Source organism: Eleutherodactylus coqui, chromosome 10 (genome assembly GCF_035609145.1).
Source record: "Eleutherodactylus coqui strain aEleCoq1 chromosome 10, aEleCoq1.hap1, whole genome shotgun sequence".
Lineage (NCBI taxonomy): Eukaryota > Metazoa > Chordata > Amphibia > Anura > Eleutherodactylidae > Eleutherodactylus > Eleutherodactylus coqui.
Window position 1 is genome coordinate 94031829 of NC_089846.1, and position 25817 is coordinate 94057645.

A 25817-nucleotide genomic window follows, 5' to 3' on the forward strand; every position below is an offset into this window, starting at 1 on the left:
ATGTAGATTCTGAACTGAATCCGCAGCACAAAATTTACATGTTTTTGGGCAGATTTTAATGCGGATCTGAATCAAAATCTGAAGTGGAAAATTAGCTGCCTGCGAATGTAGCCAAAGGTTGCACGCAGTTGTTGAGGTTAATACTGAAACCATAGCGATTCTGTGCCAAATCGACTGCAAAATCTGCATAATGAAGTGCGTTACTAATTCTATGGAAAATCCAAGCGCTAGCTTCTTCAGCTCGGAGTTTTTCATGTGCAGAAAAAAGAAGCAACAGGTCATTTCTTGATGCGATTCCTGTGTCGGGATATCATATATAAATCAGAGTAGTTAAGAGATGACCCCTAATTGTGAGCTTCTCTGAGCTGGAACCCTAGAAGGAGACCTCTGGAGAGCCCCCTGCGACTCCGGTACCAGCATCAAAGTAGTCTCGCTGTCCATTGTCAAATCAGTATGGCACTTATTGATATCAAACACTCTCATATTTTCAGCAATGGTCTGTCTCTGTAAAAGTAAAGATATAGAAGAGAATGAAACCTAGCAATAGAAAGAAAGAGGTTGGGGGGGTGGGGGGAAGGTAAGGGATGGGGTATGAGGGGAAGAAGGAAACTCCCGAGAGAGAGAGAGAGGGCGCCCGCTCGCCCCCAAGTTTGTATCAACATTTGCTTGCTTATTCCAATAATTCCTGGAACTCTGACTCTAGCATCCACTTTCCCAGGGAGTCCCCGCGTTCTGGGTACAGTTGCAGCTTTAGCGCAGTTAAATGGGATTTCAGGAATGCACGTTTTCTGACAAAGATTGTATGTCAAGAAGTAACGTCCCATAGTTTTGTTGTTTTTTTCGTCTTTCCCACGGAGGATTTAAAAACTACCCGGTAAAAATAGATTCCCATAAGAAGCAACAGGACACTTTTGGATGCAGATTTTGTTCTGGATTTGATTCTTAATTGCCATGGGTTTAGCTCCAACTCCACAGTGAAGTCCTCCATGTGTACATAGCCTTAAAACCATGAAAGAACAAAAACTGTAAAAACAGTGCTGCAACACACAGAAGGGGGGCTGCGTCTCTAGCCCGAGGAGGATCAGTATTGGGCATCGGGGTTGCAGCGCAGGCCGGGGAGCCGCTGGGAGAGGTGAGTATTCAATTTTCCACATTTTAAGCCTGTGTAATTTTTTTTTTTTTTTTCATGTCCCGGAAACCCCTTTAATGTTTTGTGAAGAAATGCTAGAAATGGCAACAGGAGTTTTCAAGCGCGCTTTGTCATGACTCTTAAGTCCCCTATGTGTGGTTCTGAATCCAGGGTAATTGCCCTTTGTCGTCATCCCATCGGACTAATATACACGTATTAATGTGTCTATTCATCTCCCTGATCAGGTAATGGGGATGTGGTGGAGCAGGTCATTGGGCAGCAGCAGACAACTGCTCATGAGGAAAGTGTCCTAGATGGTCTCATCCGAGAACTACAGAGAGAACAAGACCAGAGACTGACGGAGGACGATGTGCCCGAAGACAATCTCCCCTCAATCAGCAGTGGATGTGAGTGTCGAGTATTCCTGCACAAGCTCATTGACCCCCATGATACACGAGAGGACTGCAGGGCTATATATGCTTAGCAGTAGCAGTAAGTGGCATTAAAACCTGAGGTTTGATAAGTGTGCAGGCTACTTGCTCAAGCTAGTCTACTGAAGAAGGGGCAGATGAGTGCCCAAAACTAATGTGGCCAAGTACAAACCATAGTGCCAAGATTGATTGACATCTATTGCACATCACCAAGGACTCCGCACATGTGACATAACTGTTCCATATCATGCATCCCACAAGGACCAAGAAGGGCCGTACTGCAACTTCAGCTGCTGTAGGTAGTTGGACAATCGCATCACTTCACCCTGACGCTGATGTCTGCGGCTCTACAGGATGGGTGACTGCTGTGTAGATCTGAACAGATTCTGCATCTGTCCGTTATACTTGGTGCAGTAATAGAGGTGATCAATGCAACATCAAATGGTACCATGAAAAGGGAGTACATGAAGCAGTCGCATGTCTTCTGTCTAATCTTAAATAACGCAATAATGTACGTGCCTCGTTACAGACAGGTCACCAGACTCTCGATGTCACAGGTTTACCAACAATTAATCTGCAAACGTCAGTCACATACATTCACCTTTTGTATATTTCAGTTTTGAGGAGTCAAAGTCTGGATTTGTCATCACCTAATGTCGGCCTACTTCGTAGTGGACAGATTGAAGGAGTCCGCCAAATGCATGAAAATGCCCCAAGAAGCCAGATGGCGACAGAGCGAGATCTGATGGCATGGAGGAGGAGGGTGGTGGTGAATGAGCTGCATCCTGGTGTCAGCAGGTGAAGCAGTGTGTGCGGTACTACCATTGTTGGGTTACAACAGCCAAGAAGAATGAATGGTGCAGAGCAAACCTGATTGTTGGTTGTGGTGACGCTCCACTTCTATTTTAGTTTATCACTTGTGTACATACAATAGTTACCTCGTACTGATCCTGATTTCCATCTTGTATTAAGGCCCATTTACATGCAAAGACAATCTTTTGAAAGATTGACATTTCTAGCGATCATTTTGCATAAAGTACTAATGGAAACGAATACGAATTAGCACTTTATCAGCTTCATTTGCATATAAATTTGCAAATCCCAGCATGTGGTTCTACATTGCTTCCCTCATCTCAATCCACTGCCTAGTCCGTGCCCTCCACTCTGCTAACTAAATAAGACTAAGCACCCCTTTAATTCAAACCACTCACTCCCACCTCCAAAACTTCTCCAGAGCAGCACCAGTCCTAAACCCAACCCCTCTGTACTCCACCTGATAACATGCTCCCTGTCCTGCCGACTGCAATCCCTGCTAGCTGCACTCAACCCCCCCTTCCCTGCTGAAGTCACAATTTGACCATTGTCTATATATATATATATATATATATATATATATATATATATATATATATATATTATATATAGCATCCTTCACTCTCCACCTCGCCATACTGTGCACATCTCCAGCTTCTTTCCCTTCTGTATCCCCCATTATCTGTAGCTTGTAAGCTTGTTGGAGCAGGACCCTCACCCCTATTGTTTCCATAAACTGATTACTACATGTAACCGTGGTCTTGTTAGTTTCCCCCTGCTTTGTAAGCACTGCGGAATATGTTGGCGCTATATATAAATAAAGATGATTATTATTACTTATCTTCAGTGTGGGGACTGGACTTTTAGGCTCTTTCGTTGATTAATAGGAGGCGTCTTCTATTACAGGGTACAGGAGGAGTGCCGATCTGCTAAAGGTGAAATGGAGGTCCATCTGTACACCACAGAGAAGAGGAGGAAGCCATCTCACCCGGCGCAGCGGGTAGGTATTATGGGAGGGGGGTGAGATCTGTTGGTTTCTGCAGGCCACTCACCTTGTCTACTGTGCTCTTCCTTCCAGAGTGAATATCAGGTGTGTAGCGGGCGTTCCCTGCGGAGGGTCCAGAAGAAACGTCCGCACGCGTACCAGACCCGATCCAACATAGAACACGATTCTCAGAGCAGCGCCGCTACCACCAATGGGGAGGATACGCAGAGCTCTCCAGAGGTATCTGCTCTACCAGGGACTGTGAGATAAGACCGTACTGCTAGAGGGCGCTGTGTGTGCGGGGCATCCAGTCTCCTGTAGCTGGAGTCATCATTGTAGACTGAAAAGTTCTGCAACTTTCTTATAGACTTTGTGGTGCCATTCCTCACCAGATTCATGTTTGTTGTCAATGAATTGAACTAATTACTCTAAAATTCAACCTGTTTACCCTGCGGTGACAGATTTGTCACAATGTTTCTGTATAGATAAGGGTCCAGCGTCCAAGCTCTGGTTCAGGCTCTAAATGCAAGCATAAATCATTCACATTCAGAGTCTGCAAGCAGAGATCTTGAAAAAAGTTAGGGATTGCATCATAATCTGTTACAAAGCTGCAGTACTTCTTATGATGCGAGTTTCACGTACAGATGGCGAAGTCGCCTCCTATAAGGGGCTTTCTATTCAAAACTTTAAGGACTCTTTGGCCTATTTAAGGATACAACGATTTTGGGAGATTTTCATCTCCATTTATCAAAAGCCATAACATTATTATTTTTTTCCCCCGTTGAGGAGGGCTGGTGTAGCGCAGTATTTTTAATTGGTACAATTTTTTTGGTACATATAATGTGTTGTGGAGCTTACTGAATCTTTTTGATGGGGAGAGAAGAAGAAAAAAAAACATTTGCAGGTTTTTCTACTGCATTAATCATGCAGCATAAGTGATAAGATAAATTTCTCTGCGTCTTCCGATTATGACTGTGTATGTGTGTGTGTGTGTGTATGTCTGTGTGTGTGTGTATGTATGTATGTATGTGTGTGTATGTGTGTATATATATATATATATATATATATATATATATATATATAATGTGTGTGTGTGTATATAATCGAGTATAAGCTGAGGTTATCAGCACAAAAAAATGTGCTGAAAAAGCCCCCCATGGCTTATACTCGAGTGAGGTCAAAAAACGCAATATTCACCTCTCAGCCAGCATCTGTGTCCCCGGCGCGATGCTCTTCCCGGCGGTGTGGTAAGCTGCTTCAGTTTTCTCCCCGCTGTGATCTCCCTGGCTTGGTTTTGAATTCCCCCGCCATCAGTGCTGTGTAACTTAGCGCTATGATTGAATGGAGCACCAGCCAATCACAGCTGGTGCTCGATCATTCACAGCCATTCAGTGAATGACATCACTGAATGGCTGTGATTGGCTTAGTTACACAGTGCTGACGGCGGGGGAGTTTAAAACCAAGCCAGGGGGATGACAGTGGGGAGAAGTCTGAAGCAGCTTGCCGCACCGCCGGGAAAAACATTGGGCCGGGGACACAGATGCTGGCTGAGAGTTGAGTATCGCTTTTTTTTTTTTTTACCTAGTATATTCTTGATTATAGCTAGGCTTATACTAGAGTCAATATGTTTTACCAGTTTTTTGTGGTAAAACTTATTGACTCCGCTTATACTGGGGTTGGCTAATAGTCGAGTATATGCGGTGTGTGTGTAATAAATATATATAATATAATATTACTTACAAAGTCCTATAACCTTTTTATTTTTCCAGTGGTGGAGCTTGGTACAGGCTTGTTTTTTGCTTTTTAGCGGTTTGTGCCATGCAGAATAAATACTGTGTTCAATTTATGTACAGGTCATTACGGATGCTGTGATATTAAATGCACTCTGACGTTATGTAAGGGGTTAACAGTGGAGACAATGACGTCCGGGTCTGCCATGGCTTATGATCACTATTATTAGCGATCATTCTTTGCGGTATAGAAGTGCTGCAATATATTATCATAGTAATCGTAAGTTCAAGTCCTCTACAGGAACAAAAAATGTATGGTTCAAAAAAAAAAGTAAGACCTTTCACACGTTTCCCCCTCTTTGTTTAATTAAAAAAAAAATCACATTTAGTATCGCTGCATCCCTAGCAACTCTTAGTATAAGTTGAACACACTTTATATCCTGTACAGGAAATGCTATCAAAGAAGCAAAAACAACTGCGCCAAAATGCTTTTTTTTGTTCATTGCGCCCCCCAAAAAGACAAACAGAAGTGATCAAAAAAAACCTCCTGTTCTCCAAAAATGGTAAGAATAAAAACAACTACAGCTCGTTGCACAAAAAAACAAGCCCTCACAAAGCTCCATGCATGGGAAAAATAAAGTTCTGGGACTTTGAACGCAGCGGTACAAAAGAAAATAATATTGTCTAAACAAAAGCGGTGTGCAAAAGTGGATAAAACTAAAAAATGTTGGCGGCGTCATAACCGTACTAATTCACAGAAAAAGATTTATGTCGTTTATGCTGCATGATTCAATGTGCTTTTACACGGGGGCGACATGTTGGGTGCAGATGCCCGACAGCTCATCCCAGCGGTGATCACCCCTGTGCTTTTATACAGGAACAATTATTGCTAGTGAATGACGGTGGAGTGGGCCGAGGAACCTTCCGGCCCGCCGCCTCCATTCACAGTAAGCAGGCAGCTGTTCATAAGTGATGCGGCCTATTACACGAAACAAACCCTCATTAGGTTTTCTGCATGCAGAAACTGCCAGCGGCCGAGTACACTATAAGATTCTACGTACCGTCCGGGCCTTCTGCGGGGCTTATCTTTTCTTCACCGCGGATATGTGCGGAAGCGCTGGCCGGCGCCCTGCCGCACACGTACAGTGGAGATTTTTTTTCTTAAACTCCTGCTTTCCCGTGGATTATTATAATCCGCAATCTCTCTGCAATTTAATTGCAGATGGGCTGCATATCGGACGGCTTCCATTAACTTCAATGGAAGGCATCTGTGCGCAATCCGCACTGAAATGGAGCATGCTGCAATAACTTTTTTTTTTTTTCCGGACCAAAAGGTCCGCAAATCGAATCCGCATGCTTTATTTCCCTTATGGGCGCCCATATATCCCTATGGGCGGCTTGATTTGCGTATCCAACCCGCAAGGATTCCTCAAATCTGATCCACCCATGGATATTGGGCGTTGCACTGAACGATAATCGTTAAGACTCTCGCTGGATTGCAGTCATCCGCACAATTATTGGCCTTGGTAAAAGCACCTTAATGCTGTTAAAAAAAATTTTTTTTAAAAAAGGGCAGAATTGATGGGGTTTTTTTCTCCCTCCCCTCCAAAAAAAAATGTATAAAAGTTCTACAATACATTATATTTACCCCGAAAATGGTACCACTAAAAACTACAGCTCACCATGCAAAAAGCAAGCTCTTGTAAAAAAGAAAAAAAAAAATCTTGTTATTTGTGTAACGCCAACTTACTCTGCAGCGCTTTCAGCTAATGTATGTCCATGTCGATGGAATAATGAAAACGTTATGGCTTTTGAAAAGTGGAAATGAAAATCCCCCAAGAATTGTTGCGTACTTCTGGCCAAAATAGGCCGTGTCAATCAGCGGTTAAAGGGATTGTCCAGGATCGTCTGAACTACTAATGTCTTACCCTCAGGGAAGGTGCTCAATATTTGAACAGGATCAGGACCCATGGCAATTTGCTGCTCCACTGTCGGTGTGTATGGAGCCGGAAGTGATGGTTACATATTGCAGTAGCCATAGTTAGTATTGGATTGGATTAAATGAGAATAGCACCTGCATTACCACCACGGGCTGCTGCAGTGTGTACAAAGCTGTCCACGTTCTGCTCCATCCACCCTGACAGCCGACTGGAGAACAGCTAATAGAGGAATCCTGAGCCATGGACCCCCCCCCGTCAGCTGTTTGTATTATCTTGTCGATAGGTCATTAATACTTCAGTTACAGAGAAGCCCTTTAAGGATCTGGTAAGCTAACTTTTTGCTTTCTCTCTTCTTGTAGGATGAAGAATCGCGTCAGTCCAGTGAAGCATCTGATGGGGAAGTGGCTGCTCCATGGCAAACGGAGAGCTCCTCCAGGTACTACCATCGGGGATTCTCTATATGGGATGATGCTGGTGACGAGAGGGAGGGCAGATGCATGTAGTTGGTTCTCTTATCTCTAAGGGTGCTTTTATGTGGGACTTTCTGTTGGATCGATCTTTTAAACAATGAAGACCTACTGTAGCATCAGGAAATAAGAGCCTCTTAAGGCTCATTTAGACACAACGATTATCGCTCAAAGATGTCTTTTTAGCGATAATCGTTGTGTGTCTTTAAGCGCAAGCTGATCGCTCAAATGTTGAGCGATCACCTTGCGCTCCAAGCGGGGGATGCAGAAGACTAGTGGGGTCACTTGTGTTCTGCATCCAGCTGTTCTCTGCTCGGAGCGCCCAGCTGTTATACAGCCGAGTGCTCCGAGCAGCATATGCAGAACACAGCTGGACCGCTGTGTTCTTCATATCCTGCCTGTGTTCAGGGAGTGGGATGCAGCTGAAACAATAGTATCAGCTGTATCCCGCTGTGAACTCCTGATAAGGCTGATTGCTCTCTTTCAGCATGCTGAAAGACAACGGTCAGTGACTGCTTAACGAAAACTGCAGGATGTCAGTGCAGTTAGACACAATGATTATCGCTCAAAAGATCGCTTTTGAGTGATAATCATTGTGTCTAAATGGGCCTTTAGACTGGTGCTACACCCTTATGGCAGACAATAAGCATTTTCGAGGGCTGTATACTGAATCTTTCCATGGGTGATGTGATCACCTTCAGTATTTGAGAACCTCAGTATGTTATGTAAGGACCCCTAGCTGGTGAATGTGGAGTCTTATGTTATTACATTGGACTACAACCTCCCCGTTCGATCTATCCTACAATTTGGGGGATAGTGTATGCAGGCAGGACACATGGAGAGTACGCCTGATGTCTGGATGAATGCATCTAAACCAGTCTAAGATCTGTTCGTCACATTGGGGTTTGTTTCTCTAGAATCCAGACACCATCGGCGTTCTTTATATTTACACTTCATTTTTAAGTCCTATATATATATTTTAGAATTGTATTAGTAAAAGTAAAGTTCTAGGAGTTTACTCAGTGAAGGACTAGTTGATCGATATTTGATTCCTCTGCCACCATGACTTTGTTCTCCTATGAGCCCAAGACTTTTTATACGTATATTCTCTCTTTTGTTACAAAACTCCATTGGGAGTTTTGGTCACTTTGCAGTTCTCCACTTCATTTGGATGCTATCCTGGCATAGGGGGAAACCTTTCTGCTCACTAGGACTACAGGTGTGCCGCCTGGTCCTTCAGGCCCAGGGGGTCACACCCCATGAGTCCTTTTATACTACCACACTGTACCCTTTTCCTTGTCTTGATCCACCCTTGTGAGGCACTTTCCAAATTATTAATTCAGCTTCATGTAATGATTGTGCTGAGGAGCAATTAACTCCGTGAGCAGCAGGAATAAAATCGTAAACCCTTCAGTTTTCCTGGGACTCTTCAATGTCGGGCAACGACCTGTACACCCACAGTAATTATCCATCCCGATGTCCTCCTCAGATGTTTGGCATTGCTCCATTACACCCCATGTTGGATTTGTCACCGGGACATCTCTCTTATTGTAGCATTATCTGGCACAGGTAGCAGGGGGAGGGGAGAACACTGCCTCCTGCCATGTATCTGACCTGAGGTGGGTAGTGGGGCCCTATGGACGTTACCCACTGTGATTTTATCTGGGGCAGGTAGTGGGTTGGGGAGGATGTCTCTCACTGTGATTTCCTGTATCTGACCCGGGTTGGGTAGCAGGGATGTAAGGATGTTGTCCACTGTGATGTACCTGACCCAGGGCTGGTAGCGGGTAAAAAAGGATGTCATCCACTGGGATGCATCTGCCCCGGAGTGGGTAGCAGCTGAGAGGAGGGTGTTGCCTGCTATAATGTATCTGGCCCAGAGCAGATGGATGGGACATGAGGACCTAGCCCAATGTGATGTATATGGCTGGTGGTGGTAGACCGTGTCGCCCACTGTGATATATGTAGCCCGTGGATGGTGTTTTTGGGAGGGACAGGACCTCACCCACTGTAATGCATCTATGTGTCTGGTTGGAGTGGGTAGAGGGCAGGTGAGCTCTTCACCTACTGTGATGTATCTGATTTGGGGTGGGTAGTGAGAGGGAGAGGACTCTGATTTATCTGACCCAATATGGGTAGTGGGGAGCAGAAGACGTTGCCTGCTGACTTGTCCTTCTTGCCCTCCTCTGTTTTAGCAGCTCCTCCAGTGATTATTCGGACTGGACGGCAGATGCCGGAATTAATCTCCAGCCTCCGAAAAGACAAACGCGGCAGACAACACGGAAGATGTGCAGCAGTTCTGAAGAAGAGAACCCCGCCAAGGAAGAGGAGCGGCAGCGGAAACGCAAGCAGACCCGGAGAAAGGTTCTCACAGTTGGGTATTCGCTGAACTAAGAAATATTGAAGAGACATTAAGTCTGTTCTCTGCTTCTGGGAAAGCTGGGTGATGGTATACCATCGCTAGAGCTCACAGGCCTCCTGGGAAAGCTGGGTGATGGTACAGCCATTGGTGGAGCTGTCACAGGGTTCATCATCCATCTTTCCCAGGATCCTGAGAGGCTGATCTATCTAATTAAGGTTTGTCCTGCTGAGGGGTTAGTACCACCCGCATGTCTCTTGATCCCCGGTGACTTTTCTCTTCTGGTTCTCTCTAGAAGCAGAATGAACTCTTGTCTATGGAGGGGGAGCCTAGTGAGGAGTGGATCCCGCCCCAATGGATTCTGGATACGATTCCGCGGCGTTCTCCCTTTGTCCCTCAGATGGGAGATGAGGTATTGGCGACATCTTGTAACATGAGTTTCTATGGCAGGGTCCTGCTATGGTCCCCTTCATCATTATTTCTCTGTGCTGTGAATGTTTAACCCTTGCTCAGCTGCCTCTTTTCTCTTGTGTAGGTCATCTATTTCAAGCAAGGGCATGAAGCGTACGTGCGCGCCGTTAAGAAGTCGAAAACCTACAGCGTGAACATGCAGAAACAGCCATGGAATAAGATGGAGCTCAGGGTAAGTTCTTTGTCCGTGGAGTGGACCTTGCATTAAAACCATCTCAGCAGCCAATCAGAGTTCGGCATTCATTTTATTGGATGAGTGTGCAGCGCACTCTGGTTACTGGCGGTTTTCATACACCAGGTCTTCTGCTGCACCTCCTAGAACATGCTATGCCTCCCTTTGTTTGTCCAGGGTCCATGGAACCTCTGTATGTCCAGCAGGAAGTGACCACAGTGGAAAGGCCAGCAGTTTAGTTGTGTATGCCAATCCTGCAGATTTCACCTCTTGTATTGTAAAAGGTGAAATCCACACTGAAAATTCTCAGCATAAATTTACATGCTGCACTTTTAACCCCTTAATGATGCAGCCCTTTTTAAAATTTATTTTCAGTTTTTCCTCTGTTTTATTTACCCATCGACGTAACTGTCCGAGGGCTTGTTGTATTTTTCAGTTGTACTATGTAATGTACCACATAATGTACTGAAAAACACTTTAAAATTTTTAGAGGAATGCAATGGATAAAGAACACAGTGCCGCCATCTTTGGCGGAAATTCGTGTTTTCCAGTGTACATACTGAGGCAAAAATGACATGATAACTCGATTGAGTGGGCCGGGACAGTCACGACGATAACAAATATCTATAGATTTTTTTCTTAAGAAAAAAAAAAAAAAAGGAATTCTGCCATCTTCAGACAGCCATAACGTTGTGTGTGTGTATATATATCGTTGGCATAGTTGTGCGAGGGCTCGGTTTTTTTTTGTAGTTTGTCGGTTACGTTTTTGTACACTTTTACACTTGGAGCTGCAGTGCCCAAAAAAATAGTAATTCGTTACTTTAATAGATTGGACTTTTATAGATGCAGCGATTTGTGAAAAAGGGAATTTTACTAAACCTCTGCCGCCTCATTTTTTCTAATAAAACATTTTTTTTTTATTTCTGATTTTTTTTTTTACTTTTTTATTTTTTATCTCCACAAGCATGTCTTGATAAGCAATCGGTCATCTCAGCGCTGCGGTCATCTCAGCGCTGCGGTCATCTCAGCGCTGCGGTCATCTCAGCGCTGCGGGCCTTTAGAATGCCCCAAGCTGCCATGGCAACTGAATGGCAACTTGCAATCTGATCATGGAGGGGGTGGGTAAAGCAGGATGTTGGGGACCTGCGAACACCGATCGGGATATTTAAATGCCACTGTCAGAATTGTCGGCTCCCAATCCTGTGCCATACAAGCCCCACACACCCAGGATGTAACTGTGAAAGGATTACAATCTGCATCACAGGTCAATTTATGCACTGATTATTTTTCTGTGGCATGCAGATGAGATTCTGAAAATGTCATCCACTTTGCTGCTACTGTAAGGCTGGGTTCCCACAGGGCGGAATTTCTGTGTGGACTTTCTGCACGGAAATTCCACCGTCAATTTTAATCCCAGGATAAACCAGCAAAGTGGTCGGGATTTGTAAAAATTTTGTCCACACACTGTGCACAAGCTGCGCTAAAAGTGACATGCCCCGTGGAAATCAAAGCTGTGGCATGTCAATTTTAGCGCCGTCTCTGCTGCGGCCATCTCTCCCCTCAATGGGGAGAGATGGCCGTAGTGGAATGCAGGCAGCGAAGCTGCTCCAAAACCTGCATTTCTGCCATGAAAATCTCGCTGTATTTCCATGCGGTCTCGCAGCAGCCGTTCCGCAAGATTTCTGCAGGATTTTCTACCTGTGGGAACCCAACATAAATGTTGTGGAAATTCTGCAGCAAATGTACCCCATGTCAATATCGCCTCATACTTTCTTGAAATCTCATCTACATGCTGCGAGAAAAATCTGTATTGAAATGTCAGTTTATACTGCAGATCCACATCAGTATCTGCAACACTTGCTGATCTGCACCAAAATCCATGTTGGATTTTTCGCTATGTATGGGACATGGCTTTTAGGAAGAATCTATAGCATCAAACTGCTCACCAAATTGTTGGTGCAGAGGGTGAAATCCCCTCTTAAAAGGGTCTTCCGGGACGAAGATAATGATGGCGTATCTTCAGGATGGATAATGAATAACAAATCAGTGGGTGTCTGCCACTCAGGACCCTCACTGATCAGCTGATTGAAGAAGCTGCTTGGGTGGGCGCTGCGTCTTCTCAGGTCTGTGATGTTACTTTCATCACCCGAGTGCTGCGGCAACTTCAGACAGCTGATCAGGAGGGTCCTGGGTCACGGACCTCCATTGATCTAATATTGATGACCTATCCTGAGGATTACATCATCAGTATTGAAGTCCCAGAAACTCCCCCAACAGTCATGTTAAAATTGGAAAAAAACACCGGTTCTGTTTGCAATGACAGGCTAATCCTGAGAAAGTAAGTCCGGAAGTAGATAGCACTGGCTGCACCGTAGCGGGCAAGCTTGGTATTGATTGAAGTCAATGGATGCGGGCCCTGCAATACCAGCCTCTGCTGCTGCAGTGTGTACAGAGCTATCTGCTTCTGGCTCTGTCCACAGTGCCAGTGGAGTGTCGGACCCCACTGATCATCTACTTATGACCTGCTCTAAGGAGAGGTCTTCACTAGTAAAAGTCCCGGAAAACCCCTTTTTAAGTGACGTTTCACTGAAGGGTTTTGTGCGAAAAAGCCACTAAAAAACACTTTGTTCAAGTCTAGCCTAAACAATGTAGCCTCACCCCATGTTTTAGGACCAGCAGGTGGCGCTGTTGCTTCAGATGTGGGTTACATTTTTTGTATCTTCCTGACAGAATCTGATCCTCTTTTGGCATCAAACATGCAGCTGCCACACGGAGCTGTGATATGTCAGCGTGAATATAGCGTATAGATCCCATCATACACTGAGGCTGCAGGCAGCCAGCGTGTGAACGTCGCAGTAAACTCCGCACACTCTGTAGTTTTACCACAGCAAAAGTTCCTCACGAACGTATCAGAGAATCACTCCTAACACAATTCTCTGTTATCCTGCTGGGACACTTGTGTATGACACATCGTGGGGAGGGAATTGTGCCTCCCATATGGGATAAATGCCTGCTAGTCTCCTGATAATTGTATCTCGTCTTCTTCCGCAGGAACAGGAACTCTTAAAAACGGTGGGGATTAAATACGAGGTGGGACCCCCAACGCTCTGCTGTCTAAAGCTCGCCTTCCTGGACCCCATAACTGGCCAGATGAGTGGAGAGTCAATCTCACTCAAGTAAGTGATACATTGTGGGTGATGGGGAGATTAGATTGTGAGCTCTTGGGGGTCAGGGATGACAGGAAGTGATACATTGTGCATGTAAGGGTGATTATGCCCCTTTTATACAGGATGTTTCTCATTTGAACGAGCGACTGATGTCACTGCTAATTCGTTCGCAGTTGTTCACGATCATGCAGAAGACATCCTAGCCATCCCTGTAGGGCACGATATACAATCCCTCTACCACCAAGCTTCATATATGATCCCCAAGAGTATGGTCTGTGATTGATGGTGATGCTGAGGGATAGTATACGATGCCTAGGGAGTATTGTATCTGATATGTATATAATGCTGTGGGAAGGAGTATATGAATAGAAGGGATGTATATAATCCTGTGGGAAGGAGTATATGAATAGAAGGGATAGCCAACACTAGAGAAGAAAGAGAGAGAGGATTCAAAAGGATCTGAGCAGGCTTAAACAGTGGGGGTGACTAACAGTCGTAACGGAGAAATGCAAAGTCCTATATCTTGGCAAGAAATTTAAAAAGGGGAGGGGGTGGGGGTGGGAAGCACATGCAGAATGGGTCTGTGATTGGTATATGATGCCACGAGGAGATGATATAGCTCCATGTCTCCTTCTAGGTATCACGATATGCCAGATGTGATTGACTTTCTTGTCCTCCATCAATTTTATAAGGAAGCGAAGGAGAGAAACTGGCAGATCGGTAGGTGATGTAGTTTCTATGTGTGATTATTAGCAGTGGCTCGGGCGGTTGTGTAGGTTGGTCTGCTGATGTTCCTCACTTTCCAGGTGATCGCTTCCGCAGCATCATTGATGATGCCTGGTGGTTTGGGATGGTGGAGAGTCAGCAGCCCTTCCAGATGGAGTACCCAGACAGCCTGTTCCAGTGCTACAGCGTCCAGTAAGTGTGGCCAGAGGCTCTGGCAGAATAGGCTGCGAGTGCTGGCGGAATAGTCTGCAGCTGCTGAGACTTGGGGATGAATTACAATGTCACCATTTCTGTTTCCAGTTGGGACAACAATGAAAGGGAGAACATGAGCCCGTGGGACATGGAGCCAATCCCAGAAGACAGTACGCTCACTCTCACCCAGTATACAATAGGCACGAGTGGGAGCGAGTGTGAGAGTGAGTGTGCGCTCACTGCTCAGTATATTAGGGGTATGAGTGAGTGTTGGTGTGACTGGACTTGCCTGTTGGTAGCGTGAAAGGGGGTCTATGGGACACTTCTTGTAACACCACATCTGATGATCTCCACAGTATCTCTCCCAGACGAGGTTGGCGCTGGAGTCCCGGTTACTGCCGAGGAGCTGACCGCGCTCCAGTACAAGCCGGAGGACGGAGAGTGGGGAACAAAGTCCAGAGATGAAGTGTGTGAGCGGGTGATCTTGGGGATTGACCAGCTGCTCACCCTCGGTGTGTATCCTCCTATGATGTCCCACATGTAAAATAGTCTGCCACGTGACGATGCTAATAACGATTCACTCTGACTTGTGTTGTCAGAATTTGCCAGCCCGTTCAGCGCTCCCGTGGATCTCCGTGCCTATCCCCTATACTGCACTGTGATAACCTACCCGACCGACCTGAGCACAGTGAGGAAGAGGCTGGAGAGTCACTTCTACAGGTGAGTCAGGGGGTCCGGGCCCCACACACTTAAAGGGCAATTAAGTCTTCCGTTAATACAGCTCCATCATTGAATAAAGGGTAGGGATAAAACCCTCCCGACTCTCGTATGAAGAAGTCACATGTCACTTCACGGCAATTTGAACGTAAAGGCGGTGAAGTTCCGCACTCGGATTTTGCCCATTAATAACAAAATCTGCAGTCCGATTCATAGCAGAATAGACATGTATTTCTGATGGGGCTTTACAGGCGGAATCCACATGGAAAACTTTGCGTTGGATACCGTTGTGTGAACGTAGCTGAATCGTTTTCACAGCTGAGGGTTTGTTAGGATGAATGCTGTGTCCTGATTCCCAGGCTGATTGCTCTTACCTGTACGGATACATTGTAACACGTCTTCAGCTGTAAGACCTTGATTCAGAAAAAATGTTTCTGCACCTCACCCCCTCTCTTTATTTAGACAAGAATGTTACTAGTCACTGACAGCAAGCAGGGGTCGTGAAAATGTAAAAAACTTGAAGCTCCAATTCATCACCAAAGTTGTGGAACCTTTCAGTGCACAATGATGAAGCTTTACTTATCGAACATTGGGATGTGCACAGCCCTTTTAGGAGTTTTGGAAGTCGAGTGGCAGCTTCTTCAGTGGTCATGTTCGTAGGCCAGCTACAGAAGATACTAAGGAGCCTTCTGTGAGATGTCAGAATGTCTTGGAGTGTGGTGGATTTTCTCACTTCTGTTTTTTCTTGAAGGAGAATCTCTGCGCTGATGTGGGAAGTGCGTTACATTGAACACAACGCCCGGACATTCAACGAACCAAATTCTCCCATCGTGAAAGCTGCCAAGATTGTGACAGATGTGCTGCTGCGATACATCAGGTGCGTGCGCTGCGCTTTCACCTCGCTGCAGCGTCTCCTCTGTAGTTGTTTGCTGCCTCACCGCTTCACTTATGTTTCTAGAGACGAGGACTGCACAGACATCTTGGAGATCTACAACCAGGTGAAGTGCGAGGGGGTCAGTGATGTGGAGGAGGATGGCGAGGTAAGATGCAGGCCTGTAGTTTCACAATGTCTGAGCCTGGTACACGTGAGCTCACACTCTTATGTCTTCTCCAGCAGAGTGCAGGAGCCGATATGGATTCAGATGGACCAGGGACCTCCACGGGGCGAGCAGTGACTAAACCTCTGGTCAGTAGATCTCAAGTCATCTAGTAGTCATTCCTGCAACATCAGTCCAACAGCTGCTGCCATACTAACACAACGTATCTCACTAGATCACTCGGCGCACCAAGCGAGATCTGCTGAGATCTAATCCACACTCATGGAAAGACAAATGCAAGGAGTTGCTGGACTTAATCTACGAGCGTGAGGACTCCGAACCTTTCAGGCAGCCGGTCAATAGCGTCTCGTATCCTGTAAGTGCCCACTGTGTCAGAACTGATAGTTAGGGTGTCGCACAGAAATCGTCTGCAGGACTGCATGTGCCGGAGACGGTGGCTGGCGCCCGCAGCTCCTGTGCCGGAGACGGCGGCTGGCGCCCGCAGCTCCTGTGCTGTATACTACGTAAGATGGCGGTTTGCCTGCTGGACTTTCATGTTACAGGTGTTTCTCTGCTCGGGTTTCAGTAATTTGATGTCTTTTGTTTCAGGATTACCAGGATATAATAGATAATCCGATGGATTTTAGCACTGTCAAAGCCAAACTAGAGGCGGGAGAATACAGCGATCCTCTCGAATTTGGGCAGGATGTTCGACTCATTTTTAGCAACTCCAAAGCCTACACCCCAAACAAGAAATCTAGGGTAAGACACGTAATATATCCAACGTATATATCTGTACCTACGTGACGTATGGTATATCCAACATGATGTACTGTAAAATATATCTGTACATACGATGTGAGATATAATATATGCGTGCATACGTAATGTATACTGTATCGAGCATTGCGTTTAGTATATCTAAGGTGCCATAAAATATATTTATGCATACAATGTGACATAATATATATACGTGACGTGTAGTATATCAGTACATACAGCATGACTTCTAGTATATCTGTGTATACATTGCATGTAATATATCGACCATGACATAATATAGCTGTACATATAATATGAAACCTGACTTATGGTATATCCAGCGTGTCATAAAATATATCCATAGATAGAATGTAACATATAATCTATCTGTACATACAGCATGACTTGTAGTATATCCATGTATACGTCACATTTAATGTATATTATGTTTTCATCTGTTTGCATCGGTAAATGAAACTTTACTTTTAGTCATTTCTGCCATCCACCTCCCCCAAATGGCATCTTTCACCCATCCTTGCTGAGATGCTTTCCTTATCTAAGGAACCTTATTTGGTCATTAGGTTTGCAATGCTAAAGTCAGCTGCCTAGTCAATTGGAACCTGATTAGCCACTCCCAACTGTTTCCTAGTCGTACCTTAAACTTTCACTATAATATCAGTGTAAGCATGCAGGCCACGCGAATATGAGCTGTATTAAGTATGAGCTGGAGAAAGTATGATACAGTTTGATCATGGCAGTTCGACAGGGTTGGCGACAGGTAGGCCACAAACTCATCCTTAATGCTTTACACTTAAAAGCTATCGCTAATGCTGTCACCTCTGTTCTCATTCTTGCTCTCAGTTTTAGAACTTCTTTCAAGTGCCAACCTCCGGGGGGCACTATTCATATTAGCCCCTCTCTCCTGTCCTCACCTATGCACAGCTCGCATGCACTCTTTACCTTCTTGCTTAGCCTCAAACCCCCTCATGTCACTAACAAAAATAAGTCATCCTCATAAATCTCCTAACCATCTGCTAACCCTCGCTCTCCTGCTGCTACTAGCTGCTGGGGATATCTCTCCCAATCCTGGCCCACCCTCCACTGCTCCCAGCTATCACACCTTACCTGACTCACTAATAAAATCCCCAAGCCCAACTGCTAGCCCATGCATACCCTCCCCTGACTCCTTTAAATGTGCGCTCTGGAACTGCCAGTCAGCATGTAACAAACTCCCCACCATCCACGACTTTTTTACTGCTAAATCCCTAAATCTGCTCGCTCTCACAGAAACGTGGATACAGCAGTCTGACACGGCCTCCCCTGCTGCACTGTCTTACAATGGCCTGCAGTTCTCCCATACCCCGAGACCAGATGACAGGCGTGGTGGAGGAGTAGGTGCTCTTCTCTCCCCAAAATGCACCTACCAGGTCATTCTCCCCCCCCCCCCCCCCCTGTACCCTCACTCACTTTTCCATCATTTGAAGTACATATGCGCCAGCTTTTCCGCCCGCTGTCCATGCGAGTAGCAGTTATCTACCGCCCCCCAGGTGCTCCTCGCCTGTTTTTGGACCACTTTGCTGCCTGGCTCCCCCACTTCCTCTCCTGTGAAATTCCAACCCTCATCCTAGGTGATTTTAACATCCCCACTAATGACCCCAACTCCCCATCTGCCTCTAAGCTTCTTTCGCTCACCTCCTCCCTTGGTCTCTCTCAACTAACAGCCTCTCCCACTCATAGGGATGGCAACACTCTGGATCTGGTCTTCCTCCGTCTCTGCTCTGCTTCCAACTTCACTAACTCCCCTCTCCTGCTCTCGGATCATAACCTCCTCTCTTTCTCTGTCACGCTCCCTAACATCTCTCCAGACCCACCTACCTACAGTACCTACAGGAACCTAAAGGCCATTCACACCCAGAACTTTGCTGAATCCCTACAGTCCTCTCTGTCCCCTATCTCTCTCCTCTCCTGCCCCAACCTGGCTGCCGCTCACTACAACACCACTCTCAAACATGCCCTGGATGAAGCGGGCCCCCCAGGACCCGAGCCATCCGATGTAGAACGCGGCAACCCTGACTCACGCCTCAAACGCGCTTTATCCGGCGGTGCTCTAGAAGTGCTGAACGACTGTGGAGGAAATCGCAAACGTCCGCAGACTTCCTCCACTACAAATCCATGCTCAGAACCTACAACCTTGCCCTCCACCACACCAAACAAGTCTACTTCACCTCTCTCGTCTCCTCACTATCACACAACCCTAAACGGCTCTTTGATACTTTTCACTCCCTTCTCAGCCCTAAACCGCAGTCCCCGGTGACGGATCTCAGTGCCAAAGAGCTGGTTGCTTACTTCAAAAAGAAAATTGATGACATCCGTCAGGAAATAACTTCCCAACCCCAGACTAGCCCTGACCCTAGTCTTGTCAGTACTGCATCTAGCTCCTGCTCACTGTCTGTACTCAGACCAATAACAGAGGAAGAAGTCTCCAAATTGCTCTTCTCTGCTCGCCCCACCACCTGCGCTAGCGACCCCCTCCCCTCACACCTCCTCCGTTCCTTCTCCCCAGTGGTCATCTCCCATCTCACCACTATATTCAACCTGTCTCTGACCTCTGGCATCTTTTCCTCTTCTTTCAAGCACGCCATCATATCCCCACTGCTAAAGAAGCCGACTCTGGACGCGACTGATGCTGCCAACTACCGACCCATCTCAAACCTCCCCTTCATCTCCAAACTACTAGAACGGCTGGTTTACTCCCGTGTTGTAAGCTATCTATCAGAGCACTCTCTCCTAGACCCCCTACAGAGTCTGGCTTTCGACCTCAACACTCGACAGAAACTGCCCTTACAAGGGTATCCAATGACCTACTGACAGCCAAATCGAGGGGCGATTACTCCCTACTGATCCTCCTCGACCTCTCCGCAGCATTTGACACTGTTGACCACAAACTCCTCCTCAGTATGCTTCGCTCCATCGGCCTAAAGGACACTGCTCTCTCCTGGTTCTCCTCCTACCTATCTGACCGCTCTTTCAGCGTCTCCCTTTGCTGGCTCTACCTCCCCTCCTCTTCCCCTTGCTGTTGGGGTCCCCCAGGGCTCGGTCCTCGGCCCCCTCCTTTTCTCTATCTACACAGCCCCTATTGGACAAACCATCAGGAGATTCGGCCTCCAATACCACCTGTATGCTGATGACACCCAGCTATATACCTCTTCCCGTGACATCTCTGCACCTTTACTCCAAAATATCACTAACTGTCTGTCTGCTGTCTCTAACACTATGTCCTCTCTCTACCTAAAACTAAGCCTCTCTAAAACTGACTTACTGGTATTTCCACCCTCCACTAACCGACCGCATCCTGACATCTCCATCTCAGTGTGTGGCGCCACCATAACTCCTAGACAGCATGCCCGCTGCCTTGGGGTGATATTCCACTCTGATCTCTCTTTTACCCCCTACCTCCAATCTCTCGCCCGAACATGTCAGCTGCACCTCAAGAACATCGCAAGAATCCGCTCTTTTCTCACTGTAGACACGTTAAAAACGCTTACTGTTGCCCTCATCCACTCTCAGCTCGATTATTGCAACTCGTTGCTGATCGGCCTCCCCTGCACCAGACTCTACCCTCTCCAATCCATCCTGAATGCGGCAGCCAGGCTCATCTTCCTGTCCAGCCGCTACTCGGACGCCTCTGCCCTGTGCCGGTCACTGCACTGGCTGCCCGTTAAATACAGAATTCAATTTAAACTCGCTACCTTCATCCACAAAGCCCCCCACAGTGCAGCGCCCCCCCTATATCGCCTCCCTCATCTCAATACATCAACCAGCCCGGGCTCTCCGCTCTGCTAATGAAACCAGACTGAGCGCCCCTTTAATTCGAACTTCTCACTCCCGCCTCCAAGACTTCTCCAGAGCAGCACCGGTCCTCTGGAACGCACTACCAAAGGCTACCCGAGCAATCCAGGACTCGCAGAACTTCAGGCGTGCTCTAAAAACGCACCTCTTCAGGGAGGCATACCGCATTCCCTAAACAAACCCCTCTGTACTCCGCCTGATAACATGCTCCCTGACCTACTGACTGCAATCCCTGCTAGCCATCATAAACCGCTCCTGCAGTCATACTGTTTCTGCCGTCACACGGCTAAATGTCTGACCATGTGTGTATAACATCTCTCACTCTCCACCTCGCCATACCGCGCACATCTCCAGCCCCTTTACCTTCTGTATCACCCCATTACTTGTAGTATGTAAGCTCGTTGGAGCAGGACCCGCACCCCTATTGTTTCCATCAATTGATTACTATGTAACCGTGGTTCTGTAATGTTTGTACTTTTGTCTTTCTGTATGCCTCGTCTGTGTAAGCGCTGCAGAATATGTTGGCGCTATACAAATAAAGTTTATTATTATTATTATTATGTTATGGTGGATATTTGTACATATAATATGAAACATTACTTATATCCAACGTAACATAAAGTATATCCATACATACTGGTGTGATGGAAGGCATCCCTTCCAGGCCACTGTACATGTGGCATATAATCCGTGCCCACGGTGTGGTGTATAGCTTTTTGTAGGGCGGTGATTAGTACTGAGTGCTCGGTGACCCTTAGGCACGTCTGTGCACCCTGAGAGTGGAGTTCACCTTTATCGCCCTCCTGTTTTGCATCCACATAACTTTCCACAGCAACAATCTCTCCTAACTCCTGGCGTCCATCTTTTCTCTCCTGTAGATTTACAGTATGACACTTCGATTATCTGCTCTGTGTGAAACCTACATCAAGGACATCATCTCGGACTACAAGCTCGCCATGCAGCTGCAGCAGCGGAAGAGACAGCGCTACAGGAAGAGGATCCGCAGCAGCAGCAGCAGCAGCTCCTCCTCCGCCTCTAGCAGAGCCACAAGGTATGAGCACCTCCCATCACGTAGTAATTAGATGAGATGTTCGCCGAGTGCGTTCTCTGATCGGGTTTATTTCTCGTCTAGTCCGAAAGGAAAACCTCGGAAGATTCAGCAGAGGGTCCTGCAGAGCGCCCCCCTCCCACTACTGCGGAGCAGCTCATCATCCTGCTCCTCATCCTCCTCTTCAGCCTCCTCCTCCTCTGAAAGTAAGAACACCACGATTACTAAGACTCGTCATTACCCCTACATGTGTGTAACAATAGCCAAATCCTGTGTGGCACATGGATGCACAACTGGCGCAGCCAAATGCGTTTTATTGGGTGATGCCCCTCCCGATACTACTGGCAAACACTCTACCAAACTTTTATCTCATTGAGGAAGCCAAGAACTGTCTCATCCATGCTGCACGGACTGCCGTGTGTCTGTACAATGCGTCACTACACATAACACACGTGTAATACACATACTAACGCACATACATATATATAATCCACACAAATATGCAAATAGACGATGGAACAGTGCCTGTGCAGCGCCACCTATTGGAAGGCAGCATTCCTGCAAATGCAAGTCAGACCTTTTTAATAAGCCTTATAACAATGACGGAGTACAAGCCAAAGTCCTCTCCAGAAGTAGAAGATAAACCATGCACATATAGGGCCTCTTCTTGTAGTGTACCCCCTTATCAGTGTGCAGTAGGTTGCTGCCTTGGCTGGATGAGAGGCCTCTGACGTGACTCGGGAAGGGTATGGCTTCTCCTTGTAGAGGAGAGTCCCCTTACTAGGTGCTCTCCCTAAGGCTGTCTTCACACTGGCCCAATATCTCCCTTGCCATCCACGTGAAAACCCCCATGGATGCGAGGCATTCTCAATCAAAAACGGCCTTGCATCACTTTGGGGATGAAACAATCCTCTGTTGCGGTTCTTACAGCCGCTGCAGAGGGTCACCGAGTTCTACCATTGCTTTCAATGCTAACGGCGCTGCTGCTGCCACCAGCCCTATTGAAAACAATGGGGCTGCAATGCAAGATCTCCCAGCTGGATAGAACATGCTGCGATCTTGTTTCCCGCATTGCGGTGTCATGCAGGAAAACATCGCTCAGGTGTATGACACCATTCATATTTGTGAGTCTTGCAACTCACAAATCTTGCATGATTTTCACGCTAGTGTGAAGGCGGCCTCAGGAGACATGATGCCCCTCTAGAAACACATGTATATACACTAATAATGCACACAAGCACATATGCATATCCTATATATGTAATACAGATACATAATACGTGTGTAGTACATGCCTTGGGGGGATTTATCAAGCTAATCACATTGATGAGATGCACAAATAATTGTGACCTTTTTTTAAACATTTTGCCCCTGCCACTTTACCTGTCAGAGCAGGTACGGATGTCCTCACAGATATATTTAGAATTTGTGACAACGGCTAGAAATCTACTGCAGCTTCTTTCTAGGCGTATGGATGACCCACAATGCACCAAATGTACGAAGCTGCATGCGGTTATTCCTACACTTGGCACATCTTGCTTCTGCTGGAGTCATATATAGAGCAGCAGTTGGAGTGCTGCTGCTAATACATTCCCCTGTGCATGCACAGAAATAACAATCTACACGTGTATATCGCGTGTCATATCCTACACATACAGAGCACTCTGGGCATGCCTATATGTACACATGCACCATTTTCTTCAGGATCCGCCAAAAATGTGCATCGTGGGTAAGCAGCAGGGAGTCACATGAGTTTGATTTCTTCAGATCTGTCCGGCAGCCCCTTAGTGCCCCCTCGATAAATGTTTAGCACTGTGGGGCAGCTGCTCCTCGGTTGGTGACGTCTCCAGTCATCTTGATGATTTGTGTTGTAGTGTCGGATTCTCCGCTGGAGCCTGGCCGCGTCTCTGCAGATGAGGAGATGGACGAGCAGCCGTCCTCTTCCAGACCAAAACCCCAGAACAAGAGCGACACCGAAGAGGAACCAACAAGCAGCTCCAAGACTAAATCCTCCTCCCCGGCAGCAGGTAATTATCAGAAGGGGCCGTGCCGCTGCACACGACCAGCTCTGCCATTGGTTTAAAGGGGTTTTACACTTCTTCACCATTCCCCACTATATACAGGACACCCGGCATCCCGTGTTCTCAACGTTAGAGGGGCATCACAGGCTGCTTCTCACCCGCTCTGCGTTTTGGCTGTACTTACGATTGTATATTTCTTTACAGCTGAACAGAGCAACGGACCCCTGACGAACGGAGATGGAGGCAAAGCGCCAAAACCCAGGAGGAAACTGCTGAGCTCCTCCGAAGACGAAACCATAGGAGAAGATGAGAAAGTAGAGCAGGATAAAGAGGAGGAGCAAGAAGCTGATAAACCTCCCCCCTCACCTTCAGCAAGCAGCCGCTCCGAATCCAGCCCAAGTTCAAAGAGCGGATCTGAGTCAGAGTGCAGCTCAGACCCCGACTCCTCTGCCAAATCTGACCAGGACTATGTGGATGGGGACCACGATTACACCAAAGTCTCACGGACAAAGCTTAAAAGGAAACGAGCCAGTGCTGCCGGTGACAGCAAATCTAAAGGAAAGGGGAGGGGCCGAGGGAGGGGAAGGGGGCGGGGCAGACCGAAAAGTTACCACTTAAGAGGTGTCGAGAGCAAGAAGGGAAGAGGTCGGGGTAGAGGGCGAGGAACCACCAAAAAGGATTCTCCTCACCGCCTCGCTTTAAGACACGCCCACTTATCAGATGATGAGATGAACGAGGACCACGGTGATGACGACGACGATGGAGATGAGAGTGACTTCCTAGAGCAGGAGCGCAAAAAGCCGCGGATCAACACCCGGAACCAGGGCAGGAGAACTGTCCTTTATAACGACGACTCCGACAACGAGGCTGAAGGCCTGCTGCAGATCGACGACCCTTTAAATCTCGGCACCTCCAGATCGGGAAGAGTGAGGAAGATGACGGAGAAGGCCAGGGTCAGCCACCTGATGGGCTGGAATGGCTGACGATGGCCGACTCTTTCCACTGCAGGGATTTTACCAGTAACTTATTCCGTGTAGGATATTCAGTCGGACTGTTTTTACCTGGTGCTTTTTTTTTTTTTTTAACCGCTGTTGTCAAAGTATTCACCCCCCATCACCTTTAATGGGCCAGCCTTATTCATGAGGTCTTCAGACTATTTACAGCCACATAACTTCAACACTACAGATTTGGGGTGCGGCATCCTGCACCCCCCAAACGTCACTCCGCCGGCTTTTATCTCCATGGCGACAGCTGTTGTGTGTATTATAGCGTTCAGCACCTTTTTATAGAGATTTTATATGGTTTTATGACTTTATGCTTAAAAAGTACAGAAATTCATATTTTTTGCACAAGACTCCAACCCGGATGGCAGCTCCTAAATGTTTACAGTTTCTACATTATTTTTTTTTTCGAAGGGGGGGCGGGGCGTCACGATACATGACACTTCCAATGCCAAAATGTATTAGCACCCACTGATCTGTCCACTTGTGTTGTTTTATTGGTGCTCTGTAGTACCCGTGCCTTTGTAAATATCATTTCCGCCCTCCCAGCCTTGCACCTGGTATACCGGAAGCTCCGTAGCCATTTTTACTTGCGTTGGCAGCTTAAAACTACCTCTGACGCGTCAGTTGCAACTGTGAACGCACAAGATCACAGGTCTGGGGGGGCGGAGTTGTTTGATCATTACTGAGGGTTCGCAGCGGCATTTTTAGGTTGGAGAAGTACAGCGCGGCTGTAGATGGGGATGGTGGGGGTGGGGCACTTGTTTATGGAGCGGGAGGTCTCTGGTTTTTGCACTGCG

At 46.8% G+C, this 25817-nt stretch overlaps 1 protein-coding gene across 1 annotated transcript in view; it reads left to right on the forward strand.

Moving 5' to 3' along the window:
* BRWD3 (bromodomain and WD repeat domain containing 3) overlaps positions 1–25498 on the forward strand; it is a 40955-nt gene extending 15457 nt beyond the window's left edge. Inside the window, exons 18-40 of the mRNA XM_066581477.1 lie at positions 1375–1536; positions 2178–2358; positions 3280–3373; positions 3452–3598; positions 7388–7464; positions 9691–9868; positions 10150–10266; positions 10390–10497; positions 13549–13673; positions 14302–14384; positions 14471–14582; positions 14691–14806; positions 14939–15094; positions 15182–15302; positions 16051–16176; positions 16258–16339; positions 16414–16485; positions 16572–16712; positions 16946–17098; positions 21826–21998; positions 22080–22201; positions 23870–24022; positions 24221–25498. Coding sequence (XP_066437574.1) covers positions 1375–1536; positions 2178–2358; positions 3280–3373; positions 3452–3598; positions 7388–7464; positions 9691–9868; positions 10150–10266; positions 10390–10497; positions 13549–13673; positions 14302–14384; positions 14471–14582; positions 14691–14806; positions 14939–15094; positions 15182–15302; positions 16051–16176; positions 16258–16339; positions 16414–16485; positions 16572–16712; positions 16946–17098; positions 21826–21998; positions 22080–22201; positions 23870–24022; positions 24221–24999 — 3578 coding nt within the window. The 3' untranslated portion in view covers positions 25000–25498. The remainder of the gene's footprint in view (positions 1–1374; positions 1537–2177; positions 2359–3279; positions 3374–3451; positions 3599–7387; positions 7465–9690; positions 9869–10149; positions 10267–10389; positions 10498–13548; positions 13674–14301; positions 14385–14470; positions 14583–14690; positions 14807–14938; positions 15095–15181; positions 15303–16050; positions 16177–16257; positions 16340–16413; positions 16486–16571; positions 16713–16945; positions 17099–21825; positions 21999–22079; positions 22202–23869; positions 24023–24220) is intronic.
* Positions 25499–25817: the final 319 nt, after the last annotated feature.